At 38.6% G+C, this 25,312-nt stretch overlaps 1 protein-coding gene across 1 annotated transcript; it reads left to right on the top strand.

Moving 5' to 3' along the window:
* Window positions 1-4,372: 4,372 nt before the first annotated feature.
* LOC107042420 lies at window positions 4,373-25,312 on the top strand. Its single transcript, XM_015263461.1, has 3 exons — window positions 4,373-4,765; window positions 4,947-5,748; window positions 25,131-25,312. Exons 1-3 carry the CDS (start codon window positions 4,373-4,375, stop codon window positions 25,310-25,312), a joined length of 1,377 nt encoding a protein of 458 aa, XP_015118947.1.

Consider the following 25,312-nt stretch of genomic DNA (forward strand, 5'->3'; position numbering starts at 1 on the left):
GAGCTGATACTTTGACTTTGACAGTAGCCAGTTCAGACCGGACAGAGTCAAGCTTGGTGGAGAGGGCATCCAGGTTCTCCGTGCATTTGCTGATAATCCCTAGGGTCTCAAGAATGCAAACATTGGTTGAGCCTAACAACGCAGTCTCTCCTCCAGAAGGTGGAGCAGGAAATGTCGGGGGACGGACAATGACGCTAGGACTCCCACCACCACCAGAGCGAGATGTATTAGATCCATTGGAGCTAGCAGAAGTCAGGCGAGTGCGCATAGCTGGTAGAGGAGAGGATACCCCCTTTGCAGAATAGCAGGGCTGACACAACCTGATTTTAGCCCCATTTTCGTTCGGGACATTCTGAGTTTTCATGCATACCGGGTGAAAATGCATATCACAGACTCGACAATGCACCATTTTCCCACTAGCAGCACGTTCACACTTCCCACAGTGAATCTTCTCCCCCCCGTCAGCCATTTTGTCGGCGGTAGAAATGGCGTATGGGGATTAGGATCGAAGGCCAGATGCTCCGTGAGTAAGAGAGCTAACAGCGATGGTGTAGCTTCAGTCGATATCATATCCACAGCCGATAAGGTAGAGTGAACAAGCTGCAGGTAGGATATCAATCTGCCACTCCCAAGCCGGTTAGAGCAAAGTCTACTCACTAGGGGCCACTCAACGATGCACAGAGCCAGCAAAAATGACAGGTGAAGCGAGAGAGACAACAACAGGGTGAGAGCGAGACGGGTAGAGCAGGAGAAGAGGTTATGTCAGTAGTGGCACACTCCAAGTCCAGATAAAATGCAGAAAAGCAACCAACCAAGAGACAAGGATATTTCTCACTCGCTGGTTGTAACAAGGCGCATGCAACAGATCTGCAAGAAAGACCGCCCGGGGGCGAAAACTGCAGAAAGCAAGTATTTTGAGGAGAGCGTGCAAACAGCGTGCGTTATACTTAGAGCGCTACCGGAATGCCAGTACGTCGACTTGAAAATTTAAATACCTTATTATTGTAGCCGAACACCGCTGCCACCAAATATTGTACCCAGCGTGGGGGGTACTTATAATTATAGTAGGTTCTAAGCTTAAAGGGATAAATCCCACCAATGGTTTATCGGCATTTAAATACGAGAATTTATTACATCATTATAATTACTGTGTCATCTGACTGATTACAAAGAGTTTACGACTTTTGTAGGTGTCGGAGTCCAATTCCGGTCTGTTCTGTGCAGATCCAACCATCTCTTAAATAATGCATTGATTGTTTACATTTCATCACTTGGTCAGCACAACGTCTCTCTCTCACTGTGAATACACTATAAGCACGTTTAATTTGTTCCCTGCTAGAACGTTTCTGCTGCTCATCGCTGTCCCCGGGCATTTTCTGTTGCGGGTTCGTTGCATGCATTATCCCGCAACCAACATTTGGAGATATTAATCTTTCCTGTTGGTTGTTTTTCTGCTTCTTAAACTGCTTTTAAAAATCCTTGTCATCGCTTGGCTGTCTCTCTCTTCCTGCTTTTGCTGTCAGCTCTAGTGAGTGGATATTATACTAAGTGGTCAGTGCAGAGGGCTCTTCGTTACCACCCGCTGTCTGCGATATCTGCGTTGCCGACAGTCGTCCGTTTACCAGCACCAGTCTCTGCTTCTCCCACTTACTTCCATTCGCCATCTTTATGGCCAACAAAATGGTGGATGCAGACAAGGTGCCTTGTGGCAAGTGTGAGCGCGTTGGAGGTGGGAGGATGGCACACTGTCGAGTTTGTGACTGTCCCGATCATCTTTTATGTATGAAAACCCAGCTTCTTTCCAATGAAAATGGGTCTAAAATTCGGATGTCAGCCATTCTACTCTGCAAGGGGCATCTCTTCGGCAGTTCCAGGAGTGAGGACTCGCAACAACTCCTCTAGCTCCAATGGCTCCAACTCCTCAAGATCTGGGGTGATCAGCCCCCTCGTAGTGAGTACCTCACCTATGCCACCACTACCTACTCTTGCTTCATTGCCTCCACCTACAATTTCCGCCCAAGGGGGCTCAAGTCTGGCGACTCATTCAAACGTTGCTTTCATCCTTGAATCCTTTGGGGTGATTACTAAGCGCACTGAAAATCTCGACAGTCTCTGTTGCAAGCTCGACACAGTCCAATCAGAACTCTCTGACGTGAAGACTAAACTATCAGCCCTAGACCAATTGGCTGCTTCGTTCTAGCGTGTGGATGATGTTGAGGCTGTAGTAGCTGAACAACGCGAGGAGATTCAAGGCTTGACGCAATCTAAGTTGAGTACATCTCCCGCCTCAGCAGCTTTGCTCTCGTCATCTGATGCTACCACACTTCAGCGTGTCGTTGCTGCTGTGAACTGCAGCTCGGTCGGACTTCAACGTATTGCGGGAAAGCGTCCAGCGAGCTCATTATTTCTGGATTTTCTGAAAGCGATGGTCTCACCGACCCTCTCCCGTTAGCCCTAGCTGTTTTACATTCTCTCAAGACTGACATTGAGCCTTCATCCATCTCCAATGTCCGATTCCTGAAGAAATCGGTGAGCCACTCTGCTCCTGATGTTTCAGCCACTACCTCTAGTGCCACCTCTCCATCGCCTCACGAATCTCGACGCTCTCGTGTGTCAATTAGTCTCAACTCTCAAGCTTGCCTCCCCTGAGCAAGTCCACTCCATTCTTGACGCCAAAAAGGCGAAAGGCAAGCTGATGTTCTCCACTATTGACTGCTCATCTCTATCATCTTCATCCTCAGCAGTGAGGCAGAATGGTGGTGATTTTCAAGTCAATATTAACGACCTCATCTCCACGAAAACCTATAAGCTCTTGGGCAAGGCAAGATTCACTCTGAAACAGTCTGGTTTTCGATTTGTCTGGGCCAAAAATGAGGTTGTTTTTGCCAAATTCAAGGAGGGCGACTTGATTTACACTATCAACTCGTATGCTGATATTGACAGAATTGCCAGTCTCCACCGAGATCAATCGTCCTGATCATTAGCTGCTGCTGCTGCCTGCTCCACCTTTCGACCACAGCAAACTCAACTTGATTCGTCATCCTCACTGTCTCTACTCACACCAGCGTCATTCTCTCAGTCATCTTCTCCAGCCACTGTTGATACAAACCAATTTAATGTCTGTTGCCTCAATGTAAACTGTCTTCGCTGTCGACTCGATACCATTGAAAGTTTCCTTACTACTCAGCCCTTGGTCTACCATGCCATTGTAGTCACTGAAACATGGCTGTCAGCAGCCTAACTAACAGCAGTCTAACTACAATCTGCTAAGATGCGATCGCAATGTGCATGGTGGCGGTGTTGCTATCTACTATCATGACTTTGTGTCAGCAACTGTCATATCGGCATCAACTACTGTCTAGACTGGGAAGCCAGGGCATTTAGAGTACCTTTTTTGTGATATTAAACCAGCTGACTCATCATCTATCTTTGTTGGTGCTATCTATCGCCCACCGCATGATTCTTTTCATGTTCCCGTCAACTTTACTGATCTCCTGGCGGCTGCAGTAGATGGCTACAGTCACAAAATAATTATGGGTGATTTCAATGTCGATCAATTGTCTTCAAACTCTGATGCGACGCTAATACGGTCAATGATGAATGATGTCTCCCTGTAGTTGGTGAATCATGGAGTTACCCACTCCACTCTCTCATCTTCCACGTGACTTGATCTTTGCCTTGTTGATGTCTGTGATTCCACCAGTGGCTACTTTACCTCTGATTGTCCATTGGCTGCTGGGCATCATCTCATTTCTGTCTCGTTAGCTGTTGGTGGTTGCAAACCTAGGGCAAAGTTCACCTCGTCTCGCCAATTATCACGCCTTCAGAGTCTTGATGTCATCAAGATCTTCCAAAGGGCCCTACAGAGTGAACTGGATCCAGTACTGCATGATGCTGATAGTTTTGCGCAGGCTGTCACTAACATGTTCATAGAGTTGGTTGATACTCACACCTCCCTTCGTCAGGTGTTGGTGAACTCGGCTGAAATTGTGCCCTGGCTCAATGATGATCTGCGATCATCTTATCGGCAGGTGCAGCATCTCTATCGATAATTCAAACTCATTAGACTTCCTTCGCGGCTGCTTGAATTCCGCCAAGCCAGAAGTCTCCACCAGTCTCTGGACTATCAGGTGCTGCTCTCTGGAAAGAGCTTCGTAATCTGGCACTGATTCTTGGCTCGGGCGTTAGCCCTGCTATCTCTGCTGACACTCTGAACTCTCACTTTGCTGCTGTCTCCACGGTACGGCTAAATGATCAATTGCCTCACTGCACGTTGCCGCTGCCGCCTACTTGGGTGGCTGTCAACACTTCCACCTCAACGTTCTCCTTCAACCATGTAAGCTGGTTAAATATTCATGCAGCTATCTCCACCATGCAATCCAATGCAGTTGGTGCTGACGGTATATCGAGAAAGATAATGATGAACACTCTGCCAGCCCTGTCTGACTGTCTCCTGACCATGATGAACAAATCATTTGATGACTGCATTTTTCCCATGAACTGGAAGCGGGCTGTCATAGCCCCAGTAGCCAAGGTCAGCTCCCCGAAGTCACCTACTGACTATCGACCCATTGCTCTCTTACCGTTTCTAGCGAAAGTCCTGGAGAGACTGGAGTTTAATCAGCTATCATCGTATCTACATGAAGACAGTCAACTTGACCCTCGTCAATGTGGATTCAGATCCGATCATAGCACTCAGACCGCGCTGCTCAGACTCATCAATGATGTCAGGAGAAATGTTGATAACCACAAGATTACTGTCTTGGTACTGTTCAATTTCTCCCAAGCCTTCGACACAGTCCCTCACTCCTTGCTGCTGAACAAGTTAGCCAGCCTTGGCCTTTCGACTGGCGCCATCGCATGGTTTCGTTCTTACCTCACTGGTCGTTCGCAAAGGTAAGAGTGGGCTGTCCTCTTTTATAGAGACCAATGCTGGTGTGCCTCAGGGGTCTATTCTTGGTCCTCTTCTGTTCTCCCTGTTCGTCAATGAAATTGGGAGAAAGATTGTTAACTCACGCTACCTCTTCTATGCGGATGACCTCCAGATTTACTGCGGATGTGATCCCACTGAGCTTCATCACTGCTTCGAACAACTCAATGCTGACATCTCTCGGATCCATGATTGGGCTTTGGCTAATGGCCTACAACTTAATGTCAGTAAGACTACGGCCATTGTTTTTGGAGCTAGACGCTATATCAACGCCGTTGATATGACCTCCTTGCGTCATCTTGGCTGTGTTGGTACTGCTATTGAATTCGTTAGCAGTGTGAGGAACCTTGGGGTCATCTTCGACAGCAAATTAACTTTTGGTAACCACGTCCAGCTGGTGACTTCCAAGATCAACTCAGCGTTCTATCAATTGTACAACTTATGTCGCTACATGGATGAGCCTCTGCGTAAGCTGCTGGTCAATGCCCTCATTTTTCCTCACATTTTCTACTGCCAGGCTGTCCTCCAAGGTGTGGGTGTTGTCCTTGACATGCAGCTCCAACGATTGATCAACAGGGCTGTTCGGTTTGTGAGTGGGCTACCTCGTGATGCGCCTATTTCAGCAGCTAGGCGTTCCCTTCGATGGCTAACTATATCTAGGTACAGGGACTCTGCTATTGCCTCCATCAGGTACCAAGTGCAACTTACTGGCAACCCTGCATACCTCGCTGAACTGTTTGCTGTGTACATCTCCACTAGACCTCTCCGCCAAGCCCTTGCGCAACAGCCTCTGGTTGTCACAAATAACCGGGCGGACGGTAAGTTTAAAGTTTAAGGACGGACGGTAAGTTTAAGGCCGCTTTGGCTGTTGCTGGTCCGATGATTTGGAATAATATCCCTTCCCACATCAGGAAACTACCTACTCTTGCCTCGTTCAAGCGCCAGCTGAAATGCTGATTACGGGAATATGAAGCTCAACGTTGATAATTGTCTATTGCCTCTGTTGTTCTTGTACTCACTTCTGTGATGTTTCTCAACTTTTGCTTATCTTCAGATATTATTTTCCACGGCTCCTGCTTAAACTCATTTTTTTAATAATCTCTATTGTACTTTGTTTAACTTTCTAAACAATAAACTCCATATCTTATCTTATCTTATCTTATCATAATCCACTTACGCTGGCAAGTGTCACGCTGACAATGCTGTATGTCTACATATTAAACAATAACGCAACTGACCAAATTTGGGGCATAACAAAATCAAAGCAACGCTAATCCAATTATCATTGAGATATCAGTGACTGCTTCACATGAAAGACTCAATTTTGTTAGATTTTTCCGATGAATGGGGGATCCAATGAACGATTTGATCTTAGATTGATTTCAAATTCACTACATTGGGAATGCAGATGCGGCTGTTAATGAAATTTCAAAAAATTGTTAATAGTAGTGTACGTCAAAAATTCGACAAATGACACGGATACACTAATTTTCAGTTATAATACCCCGAGATATTCAAAATTATCGGAATATTTCCGATAGCTTCGTTGCAAATAAACGAAAGTGTCAAGTCTTGCCGGCTAAAAATCCTGAGTGCGCAGCACAAGGGATTTTTCTGCAAAACTTGACACTTTTGTTTGTTTGCAGGGAAGCTTGAGGGAAATATTGCGATTAATTTTGAAGGTGGAGGGTTATTCGGCGGAGAATTTTTCGGAACTGGATTTTGGCCAAGCGGAGGGCAGTATTCGAGGGCTTCTTCTAGCAAAACATCCAATTGGTTAAAAATAAATGAATAGCTACTATGCAATTATCAGATGCAATTTCCAGAAGCTAGTGTGCAATTTGCAAAAAAAAATTGATAACAAAAGAGCATCGTGACCTCGAATAATGCACTGTGATTGGCTAAAATCCAGTCCCGGAAAATTCTCACGCTTATGTAATCTGAAATTTGAAAATTTTCAATAACTGCTGGTCCATATACGAATGCTTACAGATAAATTGGCAAGATAATTTGGCTTCGCTCAGATAATTAGCAGCAGTGATTTATCCTGCACAAGATATTTTTATCCCGTAGTTTAGGCTGAACTGACGGGTCACCATTACATTACCCGTACATCACCCGTATTTAATGCGAAAAGTCATACCATTTTTTTTAACGATGTATATATATATATATATATATATATATGTATATATATTAGATTGTTTCTTATTTATTTTTGAGAATAAAATTTTAACTTCAAGTTAAAATTATGAAGAATGATTGGAATTACCAATTTTCCAAAATAATTTCATGAAAGTCATATTTGAAATCAAGAACAGAATGCAGAAAAATTTAAGGCTGTGTCTGTGGCAATGAACATCTTTTTAAAATTCATTGTTTTTTTTCTATCGATATAAAGTTTCAAGTTTATATCTATCGATGCGGTTGAAAGTTTGAGGGTAAACTTGTTATAATTTTCCGCTGATTTCCCTTGGATATCCTACCAACAGGTTATCATGACATCAATTTATAATTCGTGCAAAATTTTTTGGGGTAAAGGTACAAAGCCACTAAGCGCATCAATACAAGTTTCTGCTGATTGTTATCACTGGAATCTGGAAATGCGGGAGTGCGTATTGTTTTGTGACCACTGAGGTCGTCAACCCAAAATATATTTTTTTTTGTATGTAAAAAATATCAAGTCCTTCTTCAAAGGCACTATTTTGAGTATAAATTAACTCTAGGAGGCTTCTCTTACCCATGAGAATCGGGGAAAGTAAATCCTCCATTCTTATGAAAGTTTAACATATGTCGTCTTCTCCAACGGTCGTATTTCCGAGTCAACGGGATGGGTCGAGAAGAGGAGGTCCTGAGAAATATCTCTTGGGACCAGACAACATGCGGACCATCCCCTCTAGGACAATCAGAATGAGGATCGGCGTCCCTCTACGAGGCACATGCATTTTAAATGAGAGCAGAAAGTGTCCTCTGGGCAGGGATCCAACATCTCGCTAGTAGTCAGTAGTCCAGGGTACCCTGATGCGAGGAATGACCGGGAGAGAAATTCCCCCCTATCCGATGATCAGAACTAGCTGGAAGTCAACGAGGGATGCTCGAGTGACAACGACGTGACACCGGAGCGATAAAAACAACAAAAATAATTTTGAGAATTTCAAGAGAAATAATTTAGAATAGTGAAAATAATTATTTAGAATTTGGTGACGAGTAGTATCTGTGAAATTTTATTATTTAGAATATTTTGGAATTGTAAAGTTTCAGATTGAGTTTAAGAAAATTTCGATATCCTATCAAATTATTTGATTCGAATAGTTAGAGGGGGGAACCCTCCCCAAAAATCTGAAAAAAACAAGCATCTCAAGCAAGTCAATGCACGCTTGAAGAGAGTCGTCTCCTAGCTAGAGCGAGATGTAGTCACCAAAGTAATACGGTCTGCCAGATTGGCATTTATTTTGTTTGTTTGGAGTTGAATTATTATTTTTTGTCATTTAGGCTGCAGTCCATCCTGGGAGGAAATAGTTCTCCGTACGTAGGTAGGTGGGCAAAGCCAAATTTTCTTTAAATTTGATTAAAATCCGAGAATCATAGCCCCTTGTTTCGGCTTCTCGTGTGGCGTCTCCATCCAACCTTTGTTTGCATTTTCTTGAGTCATGGAAGTTGTGGTCAGCTCCTACCGTTAATTTGTAAATTTTGACAATTAATTTTGACTAATTTGAGTTTAAATACCGAAGTTAATCAGTTATGGTTTAATTTTGAGTTCAAATTTAGGATTATAGGTTAGCTTTGTGAATATTTGAGATTAGGCATCGATCGATGATTTTAATCGACTTGATGTACAGATATTAGAGGTAAGGGAATCTCAGTCGATCCCCTCATTTATTTTTCTTGTCACTTTGAATTGAGTTTGCTGCTGATTTAGGTAGAATTATTGGAATTTATCCAATTCAATTATATTTGTATCTTTTTTATATGAGTCGACGATTTGTAACCGTGGTTTATCCATTATCGATGTAAAATATTAATCTCGTTTATTTTTATTTCAATTTGCACTGTTTTGGCGATATTAGGTCCTCAGAACCCAGAGTAATTCTCTGTTGTATTTATTTTGTTTATTTTTCGAGGAATTATATTTTTTTCAGTTTTTGTTAATTAAAATTTTGGATTTTTTTGTGTGAGAGTGGAGGAGAGAATATATACCTGAGTAGGGGTATCGTCCCCCTTCCCCCTTGTAACAAGCAGGGTCTACTCGTAATTCTAAGAAGTCGGACATTTTCAGATGTTAAGTATTTTTCTTCTGAATTTTGCTACGGAGAGGCGTCAATGCCCTCTCCTCAATAAAAAGCATTGACTGGCGCCCATTCGGTTAGAATTTTTAAAAATTATAATTTACTTAATATTTCTATAGTTTGTGAAAACGTCACAGTTCAATTGAGAAAGGCTTCACCATAGGCTACAATGCGAGGTGTTCGCAGCTAATCAAGTGGCAAAGTAACAAAGCCCATGCAGGGTTTGCCGATATATGCAACATGGCCAAACATCGGTCCAAAATCGTGGTCCAAAAATTGGGGCCCCGATTGACGGCTGAACATTGGCCATATACACGCCTGCCGAGCACCGAAGCCCGAATTAAGGTATATTCCTAGAAAGATTGTTCCCATGTTTTTCATAAACTGTTAAAAAGAAATTATGATATTTACCACACTTTTATGACAAAATTGTATGGGAAAATTATGATACTTGCATCAAAAAATCAAACTAAGACACAATTCTTCAAATATTATAACACAACCATTGAATTTTATTATAAGAATTGCAAAAATCAAGGAAAGTTTAAGAAATTCATCATACATTGTGATAAAATTCATTCTCAATTATAATTTTATCATACTCGTATAATATTTTCGTGATTCGCGATAGGAATGTCATCTAAGCATACCTTAAAATTAATACTCCATATTGTAATTTTATGATACCCAGTGATAAGTTCTTTACCTTGTTGCCCTAATTTCAGATAATGTAATATCTGGATACTGAATTTGTAAAATTTTTGCAATTCGCATAAATCTATAACGGAGGTTGTTGGATTTCAAGGAAAGAAATAGGATCCAAAAATCACTCTCTACACAGCTTGACACATTTCAGTGTCAGCCCATAAAATTCTCGAACCTAAAGTTCGTAAAACTGTGTTTACATTACTTGGCGACCACATGGCGGATGACTACGAATAATCTGAACAAAACAGAACAAAGGGCAAAGGGAAAATGCGCATCAAATAGTCCAGTGTACTGGTTCTTATTCTTTTGCAGTTAGTCTCCGACTGACGAAGTTAGAGTAAAGATGGAGATGCGTCTTGTACGTGCAATTGAATAAAGAGTCACAATTAAATTCAATTCACAGAGTTATTATGCAATTCTACCCATAATTTCCAATGGAGGTACAGTACGATTAGAATCCAATATGAGAATTATCAATTATAATTAATTATAAACAATTGGAACAATTTCGTTTAAATATTCGATGGCCCCGTGTTTCTTCCATCTTTTATGAGAAGTCATAAATTGACAACATCCATTGAACAATAATTTAGAGTCTCTGAAGAATAATAGTAAAATTATCCCGAAGGCCATTTTGATATGAAATCATTCAACAATTAGAATATGAAACTGTCATTAATTCATACAAAATCATGGTTGATTGAGAACATGAGGTTATGATTCATATAGGCGATGCGAACCATCATCAATACGAATTGCGTGATAGCTCCATGGTAACGCGTTAGGTTACGAGTCCGTAGGTCCTAGGTTCAAACCCCTCTGCGATAAAAAAATTTAATTTCGGTTTATAGGTTTGACAGGTAAGATTGCGAGAGTAGTAAACAATAAGCATAAATTATATTTGTTGAGAAGAATGCTTAACTGAAAATAGTATATTCCGTAAGGAGTGCAAAAAAGTGTTTTTTGGCGAGTGGGAGGTTTATATCACGAACCGAAGGCGAGTGATATAATCCCACGAGCTAAAAAACATTTTTTCACGAGTTACGAACAATATTTTTCATCACAGCGTGATGAAAATTAATATTTTTTCATCTTATCTCAAAACAATGGTACCCCACATATATAGGATAATTATAATACGGTATCAGAAAATTATAATACTCAAGATATAGTTTTACAGGACGTATATATGAAAATTCCTACAATGGTATGTGAATTTTCTCAGATGGTATGAGACCCAAAAGTATGATAAATTTATAATACCGTATGATGTAAATTACTTCCTACAATGTGTAATAATTTTGGGTCGATAATTTTCAACAATGCAGATAATGATTAAAATATTCCCCAGCTAATGAAGAAAAAACTAACTAGCTGTACTACGTAGTTTAGGAGATTATAAATAATGAAATGCGGGCTTCTAACACGTAAAGCGTAGGTGAAAAACAGGGACTATAGGTCCCCACAAACTGGAATTTTCCATCTTATGAAATAATGGTTCTTACGATGTTCTTAAAAATCTAGTCCGTGATAGATTGATCAATTTTGAATACGGTGAATTTTCCGTAAAATTTTATACTCCATAGTTTCTGCGATATTCAACTCTAAAAAATTCAAATTTCGTGAAAGCATTCCTTAATTGATTCGAAAAATTAATTAATAAATAAGTTCTTATTTGATTCAAACAGTTATTATTCTCTGCATCAATTACATCATCTGCACATAAAAATAGAAAAATTCAATAACTTATGAGAATGCAATAAATTCAGTTCTTTATAATCTTTTCCAAAAACTCATAGGGACTAACTTTTGGGTCCGATTGTTTTGGGATATATCTTAAGCGTATGATGGCGAGTCACGGGGAATAAAAAAAGCAGAAAATGGAATGAGAATTGTTTAACACAGTATTCAATTCATTAGAAGTCTATTATCGGAATTTAATTTAATAGTAATTTTTCTACCATTGAATTTCCGATTTTCTATTCTATACTGAAATTTGTCAACAAGATGCTGAAGTCACCCTATTCCTAATATGTTTGAAAACCCGTCAATGATGATATGTATGAGGCTTCTACAGTTCTGATAGACTTGATTCCGAAATATTAATCAAATTTCCTACACTTCTATACATTTGGTTACCTCTTTCAACTACATATCTGCGGTGTCTTTATTCTAAACTACTGAAAACTTCAACCTCTTTATGATTACAAAGCTCCCATGAGGAACCATCCAGCAAACAAAAATAAAACCTTCGAATTTTTTCCCGAGAAAAAACACCACAGACGTGTAAATTTTCCTTCAATATTTCAGTATACAATTTATTGGCAACTACAATTGTCCATATAAAAGTGAAAGGACTCGCGGGTCAACTTTGGGTCGAAATCCCATAACGCAATGTCGTAGTGGCTACCAGCGATACATCATTTTCGGCTGGAATGATCTTACGGTAGATTTACCATTTGTACAGTTTATGGGCGTTGGTCTGGGTCATAAACTCGCTTGGCAATGACGGCGACCAGAGGGAGAGAAGGTAGATTTTGGGTTGGAATGAGGATATGTCCGAGTGAGAACGAGATATATTGTACTGGAAGGAATTGTAGGGGATGTTACGATTGGGAGGGAAGTTGAGAGTTTGAGTTGGGTAAGATCACAAAATCTTTCGGTGGATTGTTGGGAGTTTAAATTGGAGGGAGTGAGCTATCAATGAATAAAAGTACAGAATTGCTAGCAATTCGCCGTTCACTATATCTACAGCGATAATGTGCTTGCAAGGAAAATCTTGGACTAATAGAATAAATGAAAATAATATTGTTTTCATTGATGGATGACAGATTGGCTACTCACCCATATTTCACGCCTTGTGTAAGTAGGAGCAAAATCGAAAGATTAACGTGTAAGAATTTTCCAGTAATAAAATGTTTTTCTCATTATTCAGATGTAGAATTGCCAAAAAAAATTAATTCTGTGTAAACCTCAATATCATTCGCGTAGAAAAAAATCAATTTGATTTAAAATTCATGCAGCTGTGAATAATAGTAAAAGGATTTAGCCGAGCTAGTTGAAACGTCAGTACCCGAACGACTAAAGGCTTTAAATTCGAACGGTGCAGTTTCTTGTGCTCGCATCCCACGTTAAATGATTCTTCTAACGTGTTTACATTAAGAGGCAATGGAACTTATCATCGGAGTAGAAACTGGATTCCAAGTTTTTTCGTCGTCAAACAACCATTTTGCAAATTTTAAATTCTTACACTATAGATACCAATATTATTGATGATGTAAGAATTTGAGTTTTGCTAAATAATCGTCTGAAGACGAATAAACTTGGAATCTAATTTTTACTCCAGTGGTAAGTTCCATTGCCTCTTAAAGGGTAACAGAATGTTGCTAATTTTCCAAATTTTTGAACAAATTTCCTGCTGAATGTTATCGATATTTTTACAAATCAAAGCACATTAATATCGAGGAAGCGATGATAAAGATCAATGTGCTATGGGCTCAAAAAATATTGATAAATTTGCGCCGGAAATTTGTTTGAAAATTTCGAGGAAAGGATGGCCTTCCGTTATCCCTTAAAAATAGGCGAATCTAAATGCAATATAGTGAAAATCATGAGCGATTTTTTCACTTTGAAATAAATAATATTGATATCCAAGGACAAAATTTCTGATATAAACATTGATAGACTGATTCATTTATTCCAAACGAGATTCGTTAACTATTAACGAATGGTAGAGTTGAATATGACCAAATGAATATTCGTTAATAGTTAACGAATGATTCACTTGAAAGGTGAATATTGAGCCAGACAAGCCTCCTCAAATATGCATTTGTTAACTATTAACGAATGAACATTTGGTGTGACTGAATAAACCCTCGTCTCCAACCAAATCCATTCGTTAACAATAACTAATCCTTTCTATCAGTGAATAAAGTCTGCGCTAATTCAATATTCCCAATTGGGTTTCAATTTTCAATTTACTGCTGAAGTATATTATATACACGACTGAAGAAATATATACTTGATTCAAGTATATTTGATACTTGATTCAAGTATGTTGTTTCCGTGTTATCGTGGGGCATAATAAGGATTACAATGTAGGGACAGTTGAAAACCCTTTTACTATGTTACCATAGTAATCTCTCGTGTGGCCATAGTAAGGTTTACTATTTAATTCCCTAATGCACATGTATCATAATATACTTTTTTTTTGTTTTTCACCGACTTTGTCCAGTGTATCTTGGGGAATTTATCCGATCCGTCAGCTGAAAAACATGAAATATTCATAAAAGGTTTCCATATTCAGACAATGACATGACAAAAGTATCATATATTAATTTTGAATGCTTAAATATTTCAAATCTCCAGAAAACGAAATAAAAGGCAACCGTGTTGCCGCATGATTAGTTGATTTAAAATACAAGTTATCATATAACACAGTTTCCATCATTATTTTATCTCGTTGCATTGAGCTTACACTACATCTATGGATTTAGAAACCCCAAGAGATACAGAAAATCGACGCCCGCCCGAGTAACCACGGATTTAGACTGACAATTACAATGATTATGCAAAGATTTGATATGTAGGATCAATTTGAGTAATAAATGGAAATAGTGGACTGTTTAGATAGTAATGAAAATGGAAATTACTTGCGATCGAGCGTCAACCCCACTAATTTGTATTCACGTTTTCGCTGACATTACGAGGATATGCTCAACTACTGGATTTATGTTCAATCCTAATTGATAAGCCATTATGCACTGGCATAATGGGCTTGGGGAATACAGTGTAATTCGTGGATTTGTAAATAATACCGGTCCTTCGAGTATTATAGCATTGGATTCCTCGAAGCAAAACGAAGCCCATGAAGTGAATGAAATCAATCAGGGACAGTTCAAAAATTAGGTTACGCGTATTTTGGACTCCTTAGAGCTCCTCCAACCCTCTTTAGTCACAAGCCCTTACAATCATGGACTACCCCTTGCATTTTACGTCACAAAATCTACAACCCCCCCCCCCCGCCCTACAGAGACTAAGGTTTTTGTATGCATTAGAAATAAGGACGCACTCGATTGCTTAGTAATCCTTTTATCGTGAGTCACGAAAAAATATATACAGAGTTGGGATGAAGCCCGATGATAGGAAGTATACAACTGCACGGACAGAAAAGTTAGATAAAAATTATCTTGCAAATCGTAACAAAGTTTACTACACGAATAGTAATCGTGGAGGGAAATGCAATTCAGTGAAAAAATACTGGCTTTTAGTGGATATCTTACGATTTTCCCGGTAAAAAAATACATCTACGGATGCAAAAATTATCCTCCTGTTTGGTGAAATGTCCCACACCGGCAGGGGATTGTTTGTTTTGTACCCATTTGAAGGACATGGGGACGCACAGAAGTGAATTTTTAGCAAAGGAGTTCGGTAAAAGTCATTCTCCGGTACAGAAAAACAATACGAAAAATTAGAGCAATTATTCACGTTCATTAGGATTATTTTTTATAGTGCGCAGGGTGAATTTTAAAGTTTCGGTGCAAATCACCCTCACGTCCCAGGTAAGAATTACATAGGTTGACAATGAGAACAGGCCTGTATGAGCCCAGGGTTGGTGAGGCTCAGTTATCCAGGCCTGGGATAGGCTTGGTTTCACCGTTCACTTGAGCTTCAAATGAGGATGATTAAAGGGGCCATTGGCGAGGCTCAATTCAGGCCTAGTCCAGGCTTTCAGTATTTAGGCTCAGTACGTCAAGACTTATTCAGGGCTCAGCAAGGCCTCGAAAATTAAAGTTACTTCCGATTAATTTCCTCAATTTGTATATCAATACTCATGAGCTAATGGTGGTGAAAACATTCTCATCATCTACAAACATAGCTATAATTTTCCGCCAAGTTATCTAAGCTAACCCCAGGCCTAGAGCAGCTCTTTGTGCACGTGGCTACATAATTATTATTATCCTTATCTATAATTAATGAATCAATCGATTCTGAACTCGTAAATCCATTGGACCTATCATTCATTCAAGTTTAGGAAGTTTAATTAGGATATCAACAAAACAACAAAATAACATTAACACAAGTTGAATTTTTATACCCGAAAAAAATGTATCATCCTACGAAGTCGCAGGTAGCCCAGTGGATAGCGCGCTTGTCTACGGATCAGAAGGACCCCGGATCGTACCCCAGCAGAGGAGCAAATTTTTAAATGTTTGATTCCATTGTATTTCAATTTCCAGGTGCGCGGTAATAATCCAGGACGAATAATTAATAGAAACTAATGATGATAATAATTTTTTTCCCATCCATTGTTAATTAACCAACAATTACAATCACCAACAACGCTTAGCAACAGTGACGTACGGTCCGACCGCACTCTCTTTCATAGGTTACTCTAAATTCATAAAAAGGGTTATGAGGCAATAAGAAATTGTTTGTACAAATATCTGTAAACAATACCCCAGTTTATTTAGCCGAAGCTCGATTGAGCCTTTAAAATTTGGTAATTCAAGGCTTGAATCAAGCCTTGGCACCGAGCCTCGTTCAAGCCTTGCGGACTAAGCCTGAAACGAGGTTATCATTTTAGGGCTGAAGGAGGATTGATCCAAACCTGAGCCCCAGCCCTGATTGAGCATTTCCGAGCCTTGGTTCAGGACTTGATGAGCCCTGTTTCTATCGTCAATTCTTACCTGGGGTGTAGTCAATTTTCCCGGGCCAGCGGAGTAACATTCACTAGTAACCTCGCACTTTTTCTCCTATTTAGGGTTGCTTCACGATTATTTGACATGTTTGGTAATTTTTCTACGACTTTTTTCTCCGTATGTGCTGAATACGAAATAATGTCAAGTAATTCGGTCGAGCAGGTACTTGACCAATAGATAGAGCGAGGAGGAAATTATCCATATATCACGTGACTCTGGAGAGAGAGACAATAGATAAATCGTCCTTTGAGAGTGATAGCCTGATGTAGTTGGCACTACACTCTCACTGTGTTATGGCGACTTTTGTAGTTCTTTCATAAAATCGAATTTAAATAACAATAGTATGGGAAAGGTAACGGATTAGTTCAGCAATTAAATCTTGAATCTACAAAAAAAAACTGTAAAAAAGTGTACGAAAAAGATTTACCATGATACACACTGAGCAAAAAATTAATTTACCAAATATTCATTTACTGGAGAAGCATATATTTTTCCAAAATCGTATTTTCCTAATCGAGTCATTCCCCCACGAGCTTGATTAGGTTTCAATTATAACAATCATGTTGCTCTAGATAATGATTATGCTGCCCATCTCCTCCAATGAATTCCTCCAATGATTATTGAGTTTTCCTGAATTTCTTATTTTCTAGGGGGAAGAATTTCGATTAATTTTTTAATGGTGATCATTATTGAAGAAGTTCACTCAAGTTCATAACGAACATGATCGTCGTCTAGAGGAATATAATTGACAAAATTGAAACCTAATGGGGATTGCCTGGGAATAACTCAAATTAAGAAATACGGCATTGAATAAATAAATACTCATCTCAAGTAGATGGATATTGGGAAAAAATAATTGTTTTTCTCAGTGCATTGGATCCATTCTAATATGATCACTTAGCATGAAGATTAGTGCCTTCAAGAAATCTCTATCCCTTATTCAAAAATTTCCAATCCATCATTCCAATTTTGAAATAATTTTGATATTTTTGAACCAGGTAGCGACATCTTGTGAGATCCGAACCAACTCAATGACACGCAAAACTGCACTTCATCTGGAACCAACAGATGGTAACTTCATTGTTTGAATCCCATGATGATAAAGTAGGAAAATTTCCTCTAAGAAGAAGATAAAAAGTTCTTATTATCATTACGAAAAATTGGAGAAACCTTCTTTGCCATCTGTTACAACATTTTTTAATGAAATGGTAGTTAGAAAATCATGATGATTCTTGTGATTTAAGTGCAACGCAATCGTCGGATATTTAATTATCCCCTCAATATCTGAACCCCACCATTTCCACTCACTCGTCTTCCATCAAGCATAAAAAACCTCCTTAGAATCTTCAATTATTCGTCCTTGCCTCAAGGATGGTCCCTCAATAACAACCTTACGTATTCGGAATTAGAAAAACAAAATTTGAGAGAAAAAAATGTTACTCCGTCCTCTTACCCAACCCTCACCTTGACCTTTAAACTCTCACCCCTACCGCAACTCAATTAACAATGAATAAAAATCATTTAACAATGATTCTCAATAATTATCGTCAAATTACTACAATGAATGGCTTGCAATCGAAATTAATCGATCTGGAAATAAAAAAAGAGGGTATAGAAGTTGTAGATAATACGGATCGTCGACCAAATAACTTTCGATTTCTTGTTGCGAAAGACCAATGCCACCTGCACCTTTACAACTGTCTTACAACATTTGTACTTCTTTACAAAGGTAGAGAAGTCAAGTATAAATGAGTCAGAATGCTCCATTCGGATAGTTCTACGTTTAATATTATAGATGGCCGTAGTCAAGGACATTGTATACGTACACCCCGAGATACCTCCGCCAACCGGTTCCATCAACTGTGCAAAAATAATAGCGGGATGCTACTACATAAGTAAAGTAGAATCCTACAAATTATACAATCGATTTCAAGTTGTAAATTGAAACTGACAAAAAAAACTACCGAATTGATTGTCAACATCACTTCCCATGACTACTAAATTTACCTAGAACTCGTTTTTTAGATTATTTCATAACATTGTTGCAGTGACCGTGACCCAATCATCGAAAGCGTTTCGCCTGCTTTTTTATTTTTGCAGCAAGTCTCTCTGTCAGAACCATGAAAATAATCTGACAGTGTACACTTGACCCACTCATCTCAACTCACCGGGACATATCTATGCATTATTATTATTTTTAATGACTGGGAATTAGTGAAGTAGCATTACGTATTTTTTCGCGTATTTTGTTTTGCACACCTGAGAAAATGACGGAGTTGATGGTTTTAGGTCACGCACTTGGGTTGTATGCACGTAGTGATTTTGATTTTGCTGATTCAGGAATAATGTTTCCTTTTTGTCTTGTTTTTTTTTCTTTGGTCATTCATGATATGGAATTGTGAAGTCAAAGGTTTGTGATCGAGAAATTGATCATTGTGGATGTTAATGGACGGGATTCATGAGTTAATTATTGTTGCTTCCAGATGGAAGCTTCGTAATCGCTCAAAATTAAGTTTCCAATTTTTTGTGTTAGGATAATGCGTACTGTGACATGAAAAAATAGAAGAAGAAAATAGTAAAACAAGAATTAAGAAAAGAGACTCCATTCGGAAGCAAATTGCTTTTTCGTCACTGGGCCTGAGAAAACCGCGATTCTACCTTCGCTTCGCTCGGTTAGATCGCGGTTTTCGGGCCCAGCGACGAAAAATATTGTATGTCACACGACGATAAAAGTATTATCTGATGAATGTGATTATAATCCTTGCCTTCGGCTCGGATTATAAAGTCACATTCACCAGATAATACTTATATCACCTGATGACATAATGTACTAATTGATTAGCAATAATAACTGTACTCGTTTATTTTAAAAATGCCATTGTCCATTTATTTTCATTCGAATTCACTTCTCACTACCGGTACAGTTTTATAAGTGTCCACTTCATTGAATTGCGTATCCATGACTTTTCTTCCAACTGGTCTGAATTCGTACTAGGAGTACGAGGGAAATCATGGAAAAATCCTGGATTGTACGATTGCGCATGGCCCGAAACCCTCAAGTACGGCGTCCATATGTCATACGAACTTAAATGAAAATGTATGACTCTTTTAAAAATCAGAGGATTTCGAAACTATGGCAGATAATGAGAGTGAACCGGCGCCGTCGGAAAACCTAATGGTATAGCTTCAATTTCATATGCACTGTTATAAAAAAAAATTTTTTTTCTAAGTTAACTACTAATTTTCAGGATAGTGACACTGAATGCGATTTAGGGAAAAAAAATTATGAAAAAAATTATTTCAGGTTTCACCGACAATTCATTAAAATCCCAGAATTGTAAGCAGCATAAAGACGGGAATTCCTTAATTTATTTGAATTTCCAATGCGATACGAATATTCAGTGTCAAATTAGGGGAGGGGGGGCAAAACGGACCAACGGGGCAAAACGGACCAACGGGGCAAAACGGGCCGGGGGGCAAGTTTGAGGGGAATCAGAAAGAAATCCAATGATGCAGACAATGTTCCATACATTTATTGTGAAAAACGTTTTTATGACAGTGGTGGGGAGTGGATTCAGTGCCAGAGTTGCAACGGTTGGGCTCATTGTACCTGTGCTAACATTGATGAAAATGCAGGACCCACGTACTTTTTTTGTGACGAGTGCAAAGAATCAGACTAAAACTTTATTATTTATTACTAACCTCATATTTTATATTTGTTATTATTCATTATGAAAATTCATCATCATTGTTATTATTTATTTTTGTTATTAATCATCACTGTTATTATTTCTTATTTTTATTAATCATCACTGTTATTATTAACTTCCCGGGATATGGAAGTTATTTATTATTGTTATTAATCATCATTGTTCTTATTCATCATCATTCCATCCAATTTCACCAAGACTTTTGATTAGAACGTGGACATTTTCGTATTCATTAGAATGAAGTTATCTTACCATGATGTTGTTCTCAATTTTCATTAATGGCAGTATACTTTTCACGTTCACCTCTAATAATAAATTATAAAAGTCAATTACGAAGTGAAAAAGGTGTCATTATTGAAAGAAAAAACTTTCCTGCGGGGTTTAACTGGTTCAAAAATAGTATCTGGCGTCTAACTCCATCACCCACCGACCACCACCTCCTCCTCCATCATTCTCACCCCTCCTATTCAGTGATGAATTTTGNAGGGGTCCGTTTTGCCCCCCGGTCCGTTTTGCCCCCCCCCCCCTACATTGAATTTTCAGTGAAATCTGAAATTTCATTATTTTTCTCCTCTTAAATCGCATTTAGTGTCACTGTCCCGAAAATTCTAGAAAATATTTATCGGAATTATCTGGTTTTCTATTCATTTTCAGGGAAAAATGGAATGGAAATTTACAGTTCTCTTTGAATTTTCCATGAAGTTATGAATTTTCAGTGACGAAATTCCTTGAAATTTCAATGGTAATTGAATTCGATAAAAAGACCAGAAAGTATAGCGGAAAATTCTAGTGATGACGCGAGACGAGACGAGACGAGAAACTGATGCCTCTCATCTCGTCTCGTCTCGCCACCCGGGCATAGTAATCTCGTCTCTTCTCGTCAGTCGAGAAAGAATCCCGCTCTCGTCTCGATTTCTCAGGTCGAGAACAGACGAGAATACGAGACTCTCGTTCTCTCGCCTTCTCGTCCCTCGAATTCATTTGGGCCTCTCTCTGGCGCTCACTAAACAAAACGAATTTATGTGTTTATATGGATTGTTTTTTTCATGCAATAATTATTAAAAAAATGATGGTATATGATATCAAATAGTTCATATATAGATGACATTTGTGTTGGAAAATTAAGACTTAAAAATGATCAATAAAATATCCGGCGATGAATCAATGAACAGATATATTATTAATAAAATACTTCATTATTTTTTTCCATATCGTCACTGTATTCTTCTCTCATTTTTTTTTTGACCTCTACTATACCCTTTCCTCTCCCATTCGAATTTTTTCATGTGCTTTTCCGTACTTGAGGGTTTTCGGAAAATCTGAAAAATTGCGACAGTACCTTTTCTATCAGTTGCAGTCGAACTGATGACCAGTGCACTTCAAACGTTCTTAACTAGTGCGAAAGCGAGCTTCAAAAGTAAATAACACTACGTTGTTGGATTTTTTTTCCATTTTTCCCTTTTTAATGTGATTGAGGACTTGTGACCCTAGTGTTCAAGACATTTTAGATTCCAAATTTTTTATTCAATTGTGCTTCTTCTGATATCGTGGTTTTCGATGGTTGAGTTGTTTAAGTGATTTATTGTATTTTTTTTTGCTTTTCGCCATGAACCGAAAAAATCAGGACTCAGTGTTGAGCAATTCAAGTAAATCGAAAAAAGCAAGGACAATTGTTTGTGATAAACAGTTGGAGCCACCGACAACTGTCCACCGAACACTGTTGAAAGATGACCAAATGCCGAGGATTCACTCATTGGTGCACGATATCGTCCCTATTTCGATGGGATTTCAGACGATGGCATTAAATATGGAATTTTTAAACTTTATAAAGCAGCTCACGTATCACGTGAAATAAAAATGAAGAAAAATAACAACACATCAGGTACAGGGTACTACTTGGAGACAAAGCACATTGACATTTATGCTAAGCTTTTTTCGTCCAGTCAAAATGGGAGTGCCGATCAAACAACAAAAAACATCAATTATTCGAAATCATCGTCGGTAAGTTCTGTTTCTTTATATAGGGGAGGGGCGGGGCAAAACGGACCGGGGGGCAAAACGGACCCCTGGGGGCAAAATGGACCCCTAAAAAAAAGTTTTTTTTTTTCTTTGATGCTTGGGAACAGTGGTGATACCACATTCATCAACGTTATAAATGTCCTTATTAGTTAAATTATCCTCAGCTATAATTGGTGCTATCAAACTCATAAATCTTGCCACAGCCTCTCTATTGAATCCTTTAGCTCTGGCTTGGGAAGTAGGTTGAGGCTTGCGTAGAGATAAGACAGAGTTTCGCTTCATAAACCCTCGACGCCAATCTGCGCCAGCTCTACCATGTGTGAATTGGTGGGGGATGTTATTCTTCTCTGCCAAATCATGTGCGAGTATGCATAAGTCTTTGGATGTTAATCCATGGAGTCTACTCTCCATCTCCAACACATAATGACAGATTTCAACTTCTTGTGTTTTTGAAAAAGTTGGCTTCAAACTTCCTAATCCTAGATATCAAACAAATTAAAAAATTAAAATCAATCCTGCTAGTTATGGAAAAAAATATGAATGAAGCAGAGAAGTGGACAAGTTGATGTTGCCCATAACTCTTGATATTTGATCATGTTGATAATGAGAAATTTTAGGATAAAATGTCAAAAATTATTTTTTCTGAGTAATTCTCTCAGCTACGAAAACGGTCTTCTCACTTTTTCTCCTAAAATTACTCATTTCTGAGGGAAATGCAAAAACCTAACCCAACATCAGTTTGCTACTGAATCAAATAAATCATTTCTTATCTCAAAAAAATTGGAGAATGATTGTTGAGTGAAATATGGAAAAATGTTGAATGTTACCTTTCTCAACTGCCAATTGAAGATCAGGATTCTTTCTGCAACATTCAACTCGACGTTTGAAGATTATGGGGGGTAATCCATATCTTTCTGCAATTTGTTTATACCCTGGTGGGTTTAATGACTCTGATGAACCTTCCACATAATCAATTATGCCTTTGGCCATTGAAACTGCATCCCAGTCCTGTCTATCTGTCGTTCGTTTATAATTTCTGACCATTTTTATTCAATTGAATTAGTCATAGTGCACGTATTCTTTGTTAGTTCTCTGTTGATTATTAATAATGGCTAATGGAGATGAATATGAAGATGAATATGGAGATGAATATTCGAATTCGAAAAATCAGGAGTGCTGCCACCTAGCTGTTCTGAAAGAAATTACCACCCAGGCACATGTACTTTTTTTGTGAGGAGTGCAAAGAATCAGACTAAAACTTTGTTATTTATTACTAACCTCATATTTTATATTTGTTATTATTCATTATTGTTAATAATCATCACTGTTATTATTTATTATTTTTATTAATCATCACTGTTATTATTTATTTTGTTATTCATCATCATTGTTCTTATTCATCATCATTCGATCCAATTTCACCAAGACTTTTGATTAGAACGTGGACATTTTTGACACTGCTGCTACGTTCACCTGATGTCGAAAAGTGTCTTTTCGTTTACTAGTAAACGAAAAAAGGCACAGTTCGCCACTCGCTGAACGTAACATCACTGTCAAAAACTATTGTTCGACACATGTGAGACAGGAATTTTCAGCTCGTGTGATTGGCGTTCAACTTCACACTCGTGAAAATTCTGTCTCACTCGTATCGAAATATACTATTTCGTATTCATTGGAATGAAGTTATCTTACCATGATGTTGTTCTCAATTTTCACCACCACCTCCTCCTCCATCACTCTCACCCCTCCTATTCAGTGATGAATTTTGGAAAATTTTATTCATGAGAAAAAAAAAATTTTTTTAGGGGTCCATTTTGCCCCCCGGTCCGTTTTGCCCCCTTGGTCCATTTTGCCCCCCCCCCACCCCCTACCAAAGAGGCTATAAGCATGTAAAATTTTCCATCAGAGATTTCCAACAATTCAATCCCTCTAACTTAAATAGACAGTTAAATATTGAGTTTCAGATTGCTATATGTATTTTTCCATTATATGGTATATTCCACCAATTATCGACCAGTCATCCAGCGACTAAGTTTCGATTTGTCTGAAAATTTTACCATTTTTTAGGAACATTGAAAGAAGCCTCCTCCTAAATTTTTAGCCTTCTATCTCGTTGGTACATCACGAACACTCATATTCTCGGTTTTCCTTGAAAACTATTCGTCCATTTTTCACGAGTATTGGGTGGGTTTTATGCGAAAAATACATAAGACCTGTTGTCAAGGAAAATGTTTGTTTCAAATCGCAATGAGTTTTTATTTCAGATATTCGTTTAGCCATTCGCTTTGGGAAAATTGAGCATACATATCCGACTCTAACCTTTTACAATAATTATAGTCAGCGTAACTATTTTCCACTAAAAGAAAAACATTTTTCTCGGATTAAAGACGAACGTTCGTTTCACTTGAGCCTGGTGGAATGGCTATCCATCAAATATTTTCCACTGAGCTTCTTCAGCTATCAGGCTACACAAACGATTTTATAAGGTGTTAGTCCCAAATTTCAATACGCGAAAAGAACTGCTATGACTGTTCTCATTTCTGGCACGTATCAACAAATGCGAACAAAAGTCATGAGCATTCTCCAGAAAAATGACTCCCTGATTTCCTTCACAACGGACGGATGGACGTCAAAGGGAAATCATACTACGAAATTACAGCTCATTTCATCGATGAGTTCTTGAACTTCAAGTCATTGGCAATCGATTTTGTTCCTTGTAATGGACGCCACGCGGGTATTGATATGGCTCATTTGTTCTATACATCTTTGGAAGCAGCTGGATTGCTGGAGAAGGTACAGGGCATTACACTCGATAATGCCTCTGTTAACACTGCGTTCATGAGAGAATTCGGCAAATTATTACATCCAAATAACCTGTCCTTCGACGTTCAGAATCAAGACTTCAATGGCTTCGTCTATATCATCAATTTACTGGTTCAAGATATTCTAAAGATGTAA

The sequence above is a fragment of the Diachasma alloeum genome, unplaced genomic scaffold, assembly GCF_001412515.2.
Source record: "Diachasma alloeum isolate Michigan unplaced genomic scaffold, Dall2.0 Dall_scaffold_00462, whole genome shotgun sequence".
Lineage (NCBI taxonomy): Eukaryota > Metazoa > Arthropoda > Insecta > Hymenoptera > Braconidae > Diachasma > Diachasma alloeum.